General features: G+C 27.4%; 1 protein-coding gene across 3 annotated transcripts in view; it reads right to left on the bottom strand.

The window, feature by feature from the left end:
- LOC103573873 (uncharacterized) overlaps positions 1–12452 on the bottom strand; it is a 49861-nt gene that overhangs the window by 10653 nt on the left and 26756 nt on the right. For 2 of the 3 annotated variants that reach the window (XM_053740963.1, XM_053740962.1), the window contains 3 exons: positions 8583–9102; positions 8432–8521; positions 389–589 (listed from right to left, as the gene is read on the bottom strand). In XM_053740963.1, the coding sequence (XP_053596938.1) occupies positions 389–589; positions 8432–8521; positions 8583–9102 (811 nt within the window). The remainder of the gene's footprint in view (positions 1–388; positions 590–8431; positions 8522–8582; positions 9103–12452) is intronic. The other variant, XM_053740964.1, reaches the window with a different exon arrangement.

Genomic DNA, 12452 nt, shown 5'->3' with positions numbered 1-12452 from the left:
GCCGTAAATGGCGGAAAATTTATCGTAGAAAAACCGTATTGTACGGTATAATACGGCAAATGCATTTAATTACGGTAATTCAGATCCGCCAGGGATAACAAGCAAAAATTGATTTCTGTAATCGGCTATTTATGTATCCTTCCCCTCTCCAATTGCTGTGGGTTTTTATTAATTTTCACTTAAAAATTAACAAAGAGCATATTACATTTAATAGTAATGTGTAACAATAATGTTTTGGAACAATGAATATGAAAAAAAAATGCTGCTGAAAAAGGGCATTCCAATATATATTTATTAAAACATGCAAATATGTTAAATGTATGGTAACTACTATTTAGCGAAAAATGACGTTAAACGTAAAACAAAGAAAAAATAGGTGAATACTCACTTTAGTTGTTCTGTTTGACTGGTCTTAGTCTGGGAAAGGAGAGGGCAGCTTGTAATGAAAGAAAGCGTGGGATCGGTCCTCATCAAATCGTAATTCTCGTAACCATGTTTGTAGCAGCCGACTATAAGTGACTTGTCTGCCATCGGATCCCACCATTTTGTTGGTTGTTCCGGTAACTGAGGAGGTTCTATCCGCAACGCACTGTAGGGCGGTGTCATTTACTAATTTTGCCAATTTTTATCGTATGCATATATATTAATGTGGTACAAAAAACCAAACCTTTCAAGTTATGGCTTAAAAAGACCAATTTATTTATAAAAAAATTCTTACAAAAAGAAAATTTTTTTATCAGTATTCAAAGGTGTTGGAGGCCAATTGAAATTTCTTATTTAAATAACATGAAAAAAATGTTTTATTGGAAATGCGAAAACGTCTAAACCACTTGAGATAAAAATTTTATTTCAGCATATTCTTGTAGATCATTGAATTCTCTAAAAGAAAATCTATTGAGTGTTATTTTTATGTCCGATAATTCTTGTACTCACTAATCATTGAAGTCTCAAATATATAGAACTACAGCTTTGAGGTTCTTTTATGAGAAATATCCATGCTACATAAAAAGTTGGATGACAAAAGTGTAGAAAATTTGATTCCCAGCAAAAACAGTTTGAAAATATTTTAGCGTAGAGTCACTTATTCTCGAGTTATACTCAATTGTTAATCTGGTGTACGATAAGAAAAAGGTGTAATTTGAATATTGAATTTTCAAAATAAGTAGAATGCCAACTCGTTTTCTATATTTCATTATATTGCACACCTCAAATACGAAGCATTTAGGTATTAAAATTTCTAAGTTAAAATTCTATTTATTTTGCGAATTTAGTATTTAAATTACACCTCTTTTACCGAAAAGTTGATTCAAATTGAGTATAACTCGAGAATAAGTGACTCTACGCTAAAATATTATCAAACTGTTTTTGTTTGAAATCAATTTTCGTAAACTTTTGTCATCATTTTGTAAACAGTCATAAGTCACGAGCGCCTCTTACGGAGGACGCAGTTACTATTTAAAAATTACGATGTAACATCACACTGACAGCATTGTAATATTTATTTTATTTAAAAGCAAATAGAAAGATAAATATAGGAATATTATAATTTTTGAATTGTAATTATTATTTTATTCTTTTTACGATGCTAACATTGTAATTTTTGAAATAATGTTTAAACCTTAAAGTCTTTGTTAAAATTAGGATGTTAAATAGTAAAAAAATTAACCTACATTGTAAATTTTAAAATAAAAAATTTGAAAATTGACGCTAATGAAAGTATTGTCCAAGATTATGATGTTAACATCGTAAATTTTATTGGAATTTTCTTTCCGTGTATCAGGCATAAAAATATCACCCAAAAGGCTTTTTTTAAAAAAATTCAATGTCCTACAAGAATATGGTGAAATAATTTTTTTTTTATTCGTGTCATTTCAATAAAAAATTGCAACTGGCCACCGACACCTCTTAGTATTGAACTTGAAAAATTTCTTTTTATAAAGTTTTTTTGTCGATAAATCGGTACTTTTTAAACTTCAATGGGTTAGTTTTTTTTAATCACTCTAACATATATATTTATGAATATATATTAATATTAATAAACAGTACCCTTATTATGAAAGGAGACCGGGCGCTAAGTTTAGCGACATTGTCAGCAATTTTTTTTTGAAAAGTAAATTAAAAAAAAAAAAAAAAAAAAAAAAAAAAAAAAAAAAAAAAACGAGCTTAAAAATTCAAGTGCCGTTAAACTCAATTCCATAGCAGTCAAATTAGTTTCAATTAAAAAAAAATCAAAGTTTTATAAAAGAAAGAGCCGAGTACGTATTGTAAAAGTGTTCCCGAATGTTATTTTATTCAGTCCAATATAATTGAATGCTGCTAAATATCTAAGACTTTGAGGGTTTGAAACCTCCATTCCCTTTAGTTTTCGGATGAGACGAATTAATCGTTAAAATTGTTTTTACTAAATCTTTTTACTTGAACTTTTATATATTTTTCAGGAATACAGGGGCTCTTAAGGAATAATTTTCGATTCATAATGTTTTCTTTTGTTGAACAAGATGATTGTAATTTTCCTTTGCGTAATAAATTAGTGTTTGCTTGATGTCAATGTAATACCTAAAATATTGAGTTATTTTATTTTATTTTTTGTTGAAATTCTAAGAATTATTTGGTACACAAAAAAATTTTCAACTTGAATCACAAATTTTTTTCTCTTCGAAATTTAATTCTTGGTTAAAGTTATTCTATTTTTTTTAATTCGAAAGTGTTAGCTCGCATCAAAAATTATGATGTTTTGAACGAAATTATTTTATTTATTTGCCAACAGCGCGATATTCTTTTCTCGTGTACATCTTTCTCTTGGTTTGAAGTACCAGTGACTTGATTCAAGATGGCACGATATCATACTAAACTTGTACTTTCTTTTTAAAATTAAAGAAATTATGCCAGCGTTATTTAATATTTTTACATTTCAACTTAATTTGAAAAAGATAATGATTCCGGATGAGACTGAACTCGCGTCTTTTAAGGAGGTCCGACCGAATCTCATGTAAAAAGGATTTTCCAACTTTAAGACTTGAAAGTTAGTATACATGTAAAGAAGTACTTTATCTATCTATTCTCTAAATTTGAATATGACCCACCGTATAGTTTTTTAGAAAAAAAGGTTTAAAAATGACGTTTTTAAAGTTCTTATACACAGGCTCTTACGGCAGACAAGCTCCCGATATGACATATTCGATTTTTTTCATTATTAACTTCCCAAATTTAAGAAATAAAAAACCACATGCCATAAACTTGAAAATTTTTAGAGCATGAAGATTTTAACAATATAATGTTACCGTTGTAATTATTTAAATAGTTGACGTTAAACTTTATTATTTAATCTCGTTTATCGACAGAGATACATATTATTGAGAGTTTCGCAACGTCGCGGAAGCAGCTGAGAGAAAAAACAAAGATAAAAATACCTTAATAAAAGAGACAAGATTAGAAATAAATTTTTCCCGCTTTAATTTGAATATCGATGTATGAGAAGTTAGAACGCGGTGTTGCCAAATCTTTTTATTAAGGTTGTTCGAATAATACCCCGAAAATCAAAATAAAATCTAAATTTTTTTTCTCCAAAAATTGAAAATGTAATTATTTGAAATTATTGAAAATAAATAAATTCATTATTTGAATTTAGACTGTACTTATCAATCATACTTTAAAATAAATGATGTTATTGTTGATTCGCACGTATAAAAGCTATAAAGCTTATAATATCAACGTTCGTTTTTAATTTATTGTTTTTATATTAATTTAAAAAATTTATAATAAATTTAAAAATGAGTAATAGAAATTATTTTTACAGACTCAATATTATTTTACCCCTGTCTATTATGTGTAATATTTTGTATTAATAGGTTAAAAATTATTTGTTTAATTTTTTCCGATTACCACAATTACAAATGTAAAAATAAAATAAAAAATTTTCATTAAATATGATATGCATCTGCAGGAATAATCGCGTATGTTTTTAATTTTAAAAGTTAGCGCATTTTATTTCTTGCGACGTTGCCGCACTTATCTGAATCACGTGAATAGATTATTTTTCATCATTGTGGGTGGATTTTTTTGTGAATTTGCTGTGCTTATTAAAATATTTTAAAAATCATTCGTCTGAACATTTTTTAACTATTTTTAACGTATTCTACGATAGTTAATTAATAAAGAGAAAGGTTTTTTGTTTTTTTATCTTTATAAGGAGCAACTACATAAATCGAAACAAGGGCATTTCCTCTACGTTTCCTATACTCTGTGTGTTAAATTACGATATTTCAATAATTAATAACTTAAAAACTATTCGTCAGATGTACCTAAAAAAATTAATTTATACGTATTTGATATTAATTAATAACATACCGAAAATTCAGATTTTTATCTAAATGTCGCGGTAATGTCCGAACAACCTTAAATCATATGAGTCAAAAATAACCAAGTCATTTCATTACTTTCTTTAATTAAATAAGTAATAAATATTAATTTATGAATTCGTTCTGTTATTATAAATTAAAATTATGAATTTCTGTAAATATTAGGAAAATTTAGCAAACAAAAAAAATTCAAACACTACTTTGACTCACTAGTTCAGTCGAACCTTAAGTTAGAATTCTTGTCTACTTTCTACTTTGTCAGCGTAGGTCCGAAATATTGAATTATTAAATATTAACTATAAATACAAGTAGAATTCATGTTGCGCGCACGTGTCGCTTTTCATGAATCAAGAATATTAGCTTTGAAAAATAATTTTTAAACCAAAAAAATTTGTTTTCTTCATAATGATATTCTTACGGTTGTTATGTCCAAAAAATAAAATGTTTTCAAATCAAAATAAAATTGGTACCAAATGATTTCATAACATTTATAGTTAACTACTTTCATCATTTTGAAGTAGAACGGAAATCAATAGCACAAAATTTTGTCAACATAAAAATAACTCAATTTTTTATACAAGGTAAAAGCCCCTATACTCGCTCACTTTTCATTGAAGTGAGATTTAATCACCCTATATAAATTAATAAATAAAATAAAGAACCATATTTTTTTTTCTTTTTTTATAGTTATTTTTTGTAGTTTTAAGTATTATAATAAAATTCAGTCTTTAAGAATAATGTTGGTAATTAATTATCATTAATTTTTTAAATAAGTTCCTTGAATGTAGCGATAGCCGCTCACTAAAAGTTGTGATGTACCATTACTATACTTGATCAACACATGGCCCTATAGTCGCTCAAAGACAAAATCAATTAAACTATGACAAGTTTATTGATTTGGAAAATAATTTATAAATTATATTACTTTATTCTTCCATGATATAAAATTTCATAAATTTAAAAAATATATTTAATAAGATATACTTAGTTAAAACAATTCTTGAAAAATTTGACGTAACCTAAATTTAATCTAACGAATTAATGTTAAAGTAAAAAATGCCCAGCTGAGCGCGATTTTGAAAACAGTCACTTAATTTTAATTTATAATCTATTATAAAATAATTTTATACATCATATTTTAATATATTTAGATTCACAAATAATTATTTATCATTAATAATTTTTTTTTATAAAAATTATAAAAAAACGCATTAAACAGTTAAAGTGAGCGACTAATGGTACTGAGCAGGTATAGGGGCTTTTACCTTACTTCAATGATTATTGATTTTATTCAGAAAATTTTTCATGACTAAGACAGCATTGCCCTTGTTCTGTACAGTGCACTGCTTTTTACATATCTTACCATGTTATGATGTTGGGTTTGGCGATTCGTCTTGGATATTGAGATGACTTTTGTTATTAATTACAAGTTATACAGTTATTGGAATGCGATAGCAGGGTAAAGAAATTGATTAGTAGCAACAAATTGACTGTCATTATTGATATAAGAAAAAAATTAAATCCAAAAACACGACGCTATAAATATACCATCGGACATGATTATCGAGTACCTAATACAAATTAATATTTGCCACATGCAAATACAAGCCGTATATATATATATATATATATATATATATATATATATATATATATATATATGTGTGTGTGTGTGTGTGTGTGTGTGTGGAGGGTGTGTGTGTGTATATGTATATTAGGGTGGTTTTTTTCAGAGCAATATTTTTTTTTTTTTCAAGTTGCTAACTCAGAATCTTGTAAAATATGTAGAAAAAAAATTTGAGCCTTTAACTACTATTTTAAGAGATCGCCAGATCATTTGCTAGTTTTCCCATTTAAATAACATACAGAACTATTTTTTTACACTTTTCTTTACCGCAACCTGTGATGAAACTTTTTATCGACTTAGATCATAATTAATTCTTGTAAAGCATAAAATTCTCTAAAAAAATCTTTTACGATAAGATTGTTTGACAAATATTTTTATTACATAATAGCTCATAACTATTGAGCTATTAATAGCAGAATAAAGTACTATGCCACGAATTTGTAAAGCTCAATGAGCCTTGCAAAATTGTCCTATGACTTTTTTCCATACAGTTAATAGTTTAGCCCTTGAATGTAATTAAAAATAAATTTTTATACAAGTCTACCTTTAGGATCCATTAGGTCATAAAAATATTTGTCAAACGATCTTATCGTAAAAGATTTTTTGTTAGAGAATTTAATGCTTTACAAAAATTAATTATGATCTAAGTCGATAAAAAGTTTCATTACAAGTTGCGGTGAAGAAAAGGGTAAAAAAATAGTTTTGTATGTTATTTAAATGGTAAAACTAGCAAATGATCTGGCGACCTCTTACAATAGTAGTTAAAGGCTCAAATTATTTTTTTCTACATATTCTACAAGATTCTGAGCCAGCAACTTGAAAAAAAAAAATATTGCTCTGAAACAAACCACCCTAATGTAGATATACATATGTATATAATGGGTGTTCCAAATAAATCGACAATTTTTATTTTTTCGAAGACCTTTGAAAAATCGGTAATCTCTAGGCATAGACCCTGTTGCAATATGGGCTCTTAGTATTATTATTCAGGAGCCTTACGGTAATTTTCTATTTTCGACTTGAAGAAAATGGAAGTTAGAAAAAAAGATTTTTTTTTAATTTTTGAATTCTATAATTCTTCAGCGGAATAAATTTAAAAGTCGATTTGTTTCAACAAATCATGTTTTGACAATTTTAAACTAATTATAACATTCAAGATAGTGGGATTTTAATTAAAAGTTCCTAAAACCTAATTTATCAGTCCGGTTTCTGTTGCGGCTGTGGTCAACTAGACTTGATACTGTACACACTACGCTTGTGCCCCAACCTAAGACAGCGGACAAGGAAAAACTACGATAAAATTCAAGTCAATACAGTTGGCCATATGGGCTGAATTTCAAGGATCGCTGAAAAAATATTTAGCAATCGCTAGGGTTCGAACCTACGCTTGGCCGGTAATTGAGTTCGAGTGATGAGCATGATAAGAAAGACCGCTAAGAAGGAACCATTTTCGTACAGTATTTAATTTTTATCAAAAATATATATTTTGTTCACTTCCATATATTTAGCCCACCGAAATTAGGAAGTTCAACTAAACTACTTGGATGTATCGAAAAAATGTCGAGTTGGAAAATATTGATACAAAGCCAGATTTCCAAATAATTTAGGAACAACCACTTATATGACTGGCTCAGTCCCGAATAGGAAATTTTGATGAGACTCCTTTGAATTTTAGTAGTATGAGGTTATATGTGATAACGTCTATGTGTGGAGATAATTTATCAAATCTTAATGTTTTTCAAAAAAATAAAAATTGTCGATTTTTTTTTTTAAATAGCCTAACGTATGGGGCATTCCATGCCAAATCAGACAGTTTTGGAACTTAATTTTTTTTTTTGTCTGAAAATTTTGTATCTTAGATTTTTTTATTACTAGTTTAACTTTTTTTACCAAAATGTATAAAATACATATTTTAGAATGTTTGGGAAACTAATATTCATGTTAAAATTGTACAACAGCAAAAAAAAAATTCATAAATTAATGTTTTTTTTGCATAAAAAAAAATTAAACTTAAAAAAAATTTCTAAAATTACGTTATTTTTGAATTGTCAATTGAATCATGTTTTTGATTTTTGAAATTCTACAAAAAATAGAAATAACCATAATCCCACTACGCCACTTATACAAAAATTGTATTATTGTGAGTGCTTGAATGCAAGACTTTTTAAAATTATCAATGATACAAAAATTTTAAAAAAATATTTCAGCATAAAAATCGAAAAATTTTGTTTAAAAAAATATTAAATAATTTCTTAATTAGGTTTAATAAAAAGAGCGAAATAAATTCGGCAGTTTGGAAGAAAAAAAACTTATTGAAACTCACAAAATTTTTTTTTTGATGTTTCGAAAAAGATAAAAAAATTCCAGACAAATAAAAAAATATATAATCTATATGCTGAATTACATTTAAGTGAAAGCATAATAAGAAAATTTGAGTTATACAAACCTAACATGAACTCCATCAGATATATGTTGAACAAGATCTCCAATAATTTCATGTTTGATGTAATATAACATTCGAACGCGCAGAAGAACTCTAAAATTAAAATACAAAGTAATGAAGAATTGTCAAATATTTAATGAAAATAAATACTTACTTTGTCGCATGACGACTAAGATGTTTTTTGTAAGTATTTTCCAAAAAAATATCTCCGTCATACTTTTCAGCATGACTCCAGTGATTAGGATCATTGGGTCCGCTATTTACTGCAGATCCTCGTGTTTCACGGCCTTCCCTTACACGACTTTTTTTCTTTTGTCTATTTGTTCTATTAGATGCACTGGGACACACGGACTTAATTTTTTCACCATTTTCTAATGGTGTTATTAAATCCCACGTAAAGTTTCGTATTTTTTCATCACCGCGATAATAACGGAGACAGAAAAGTAAAATAACACGAGCACAATCTTCAATATCAACATCCCGCCAACCACGACGAAATTGGCTATGCTGGAGAATTTCATCCCAACGGCCCCACCCGAAAGTTAATAGTCCTCTTTCAACCTTAAAACATTCACTTCGAGCCCAATTTCCATAGACAACTTCACCCTCTCGGGGTACATATTCGTCACAAGGTTTTCGGCTCTTTTTCCCAAACTTATCACGTCTTTTTTTTCCTGTAAACAAATGAGAATGTATTACGATAAATCAATCAATACTATTTAGTTTTTGGAAAGATTAGTGATCTCAGAGAAAACGACGGAAGCTGTATACAAATAATCCAGCAAATTTTTGAGCTTTAAATTCATAATCACAAATTTTTCCACAAGACAAATTTTCAACAATAATCACTTGAAGTTATTTTGTTAAACATCAAGTTATTTAACTACTAGTACAGATCAAAGAAATATTTTTTTTGTAGGAGTGAAGTGAAGATGACTGTATGCATCCGAGTTGTGGATGGTATGTTCTGTACCATGTAAATAGTACGAAGTGAAAAACTTCGAAGAAAAAAAAACTGTATGCATCAATAGTTATAAACGAAAAACAGAAGTCACTGAAAACAAAAATTATTGATTCGAAACTATTTATCAATGGTAGCCCTGAGTAAGAAAAGCGATTTGACATTAAATCCTTTTGAAAAGTTTCAAATTATCCATTATTCAATAATTTGGGGAGATTTGAAATTCGATTTTTTAAATACTTTACAATACCCAGGTAGCACACTTGCCTTTGTGACATCTATAAGATATCAGTTTGTAGGCTACTTTTTGACTTGTCGATAAGGCATCGATATGTTGACAAAATGATCAGAAATTTATGTCACTGAAAAAATGTTTACTTAAAAGACTTAACACAAGTGACGACAAAAAGTTAATTACGAATAGTGGTAAAATAAGTCATCTAAACGACTTTTCAATTGACATGAGACAGGAAAAACAACGCAAATTTTTTCTGTCTCCGGAACCAACATTTGCATGTCGTATTTATACCAAAAAAGATGGCTTCGAGACAAAAAAAACATTTGTCTTGTCCTTTTAAAAGACATCCTTAAGACATCTTAAAGTTCACTCTGTGCTACCTGGGTAATTAATAATCACCAAACAATAGTAAATTTTTTTTAACTGTTGAAAGACTTGGAACGATTCGAAAATATAAAATTTTTTTAAATAGTTTTCAATCACTCAATAATACTAATGAAATTCTATTTTATACAGCGATTCGAAAAAATTCAAAATATTACAATTTTCAAATGCTTTCAAAATTTGTTTTAATAACTAAATAATACTGAAATTTCGATTCATTGAGAGATTTAGAAAAATTAAAAAATACTCAATTTTTTCAAATACTTCCAAATAGTTTTCAACTACTAAAAACTTTTTTTAATCGCTTCAAATACTTTTTAATTTTTAGTAAGTATTCAGAAAGATTAAAAATCATTCCAATTTTTAAAAAATCTTTTCTCATCACTTTTCTTAACTAGGGATTTCATCAAGATCTTTAAAGGAAAAACGGCCGACACATAGAAATTTAAAACGATGCACAAGCTGACTAAACTTAGTAGCCGCTGTCGATTGCATAGCGTAGCTGAAGCTTCGGTATTTTGTGCGTAGAGTCCCGGGTGCGAATCAGTAAAGCGTTAGCTGTCAAGGACATTTATAGTCAAATTCTGATTCGATTAAAAATTAAACGATTTGAATGTCTAATGATCACGGCATTGCAAGAAATAATTTTAAATTATTAGAAATAGAGTAAAAAATAATCATACATGGGCATATAAACACTTGAATGATTCTATATATTATTATCTCTGGCAAGATATGAAAGCACGTGATTATATTTAATTTTCTGAAATGATCTTAAATAAAATGATATGAAAATGTACAGTTTAGTTGGTCAACAAGGAATCAAAATCCTAAGACATACAACCACATATGGAAACTACACAATAAAAAATAGTATGTGTGGGTGTGTTAAAAACGGTCCATGTTACATTTTTTGTGTAGATTATTTTGTGTTAAATCAACACATTTCACTATGTTACTTCAAAATTTTAAATCGATCTACTATTTAACATTTTCAAAGTATTACTTAATACAAAAATTGAAATTATCAACATTTATTAAATGTTACTTTGAAATTAACACGAAATTCATCTTAAAAAGTCAATTGATAGTGACGAAAAAATTATAAGAAAAATGAAAGTGAAATCGATATAGCCGCAATGTCAATTTAACTTAAAAGTTTGAATTATTAAGGTAGTTCACTCGCGATATTCGTAGCCAAAAGTAAAGCGTATTCATAACTACAAAAAGTTCTAGATACTCAATGCGAGAATGTTTTATTTTTGTGAGAGATTGTATCCAATACATTTTATTTTTAAATATACAGATACACACTAATACAATTACACTGATGAGTATAATAAATGTGGCAATGCTGCAAACATTTATATTGAATAGTCTATAGATTAAACGTATAGGTAGCAATCTTTATATAGTGTGAGTTTAGTATACACGTAGTTTGTTATTATTGACAATCACAAATTTTGGATAGAATTAATTTTTGTGCATATTTTCATAATTTTTTTTTAAACTTACAAGAAAATCGCAAATAAAAAAAAAGAGTTGTTCGATGTGTGCTACTTTTAATATCATAATTTTTAAAAATTCTAAAACTATTAGAAAAGCTCGGCTGACCAATTTCAAAACACAGTAACTGACAAAAATAAAATTTTTGAAATATGTATAGAATCATGTTCACAAAACTCCATTGGAACTAAAAATACTAAAAAATCGATTTTGAAAAATTTGTCACTTACTGTGTTTTGGAATTGGACAGCCGAGCTATCATTAATATAAGTTTAATATCAAAAAATAATTTTTTTGTTTGTTTAAAATCATTGAATAACTGTTTAACATTCATAAAAATTATTTCGAAAAATTTTCCAAAAATTTTTTGACCTTCAATATTTTCATGCTCAAAAATTAACCTAACTAAGTGACATTTGAATTTCCGTGGGCTAAGTATGACGACTGCAACGTTGCCGAGTTGTGATTGCTGTGCCCCACCACACGTCAAGTATTTTAAAATTATTTATAGTTTAAAAATCAATATTTTTTAAACAAAGGGGTCAAAAAATTCAGAATTTTTTTCAAAAAATTTCTAATTTTTTCATTTAATAGTGGATAAGTTTTTAAAAAAAAATAGTAAGAACCGTTTCCAAGATATTCAGGAAACTACATGTTTTTCTTGTACTTGGTAAATCTCTAGCATGTTAATTATGCACTTTTTGATTTTTTGAAATTTCGTTTTTTTTTTTTTTTTCATTAAATATTATAGACATATATAGACATTTTTATTAATTTCATGTATTAATTTCATCCCATTCCTAAGAAAAGTCGTTTTGCGAGTGAACTACCTTAAGATATTAAATTTACCATTTACTGGAAACTGAAATTTTTACTATTCTAATAACAGAGATTAAGTCATAATTTTGAATTTTTCATGTATTGTTAAAATTATT

This window comes from Microplitis demolitor, chromosome 7, assembly GCF_026212275.2.
Source record: "Microplitis demolitor isolate Queensland-Clemson2020A chromosome 7, iyMicDemo2.1a, whole genome shotgun sequence".
NCBI lineage: Eukaryota > Metazoa > Arthropoda > Insecta > Hymenoptera > Braconidae > Microplitis > Microplitis demolitor.
This window is presented reverse-complemented; position numbering and strand designations above follow the sequence as displayed.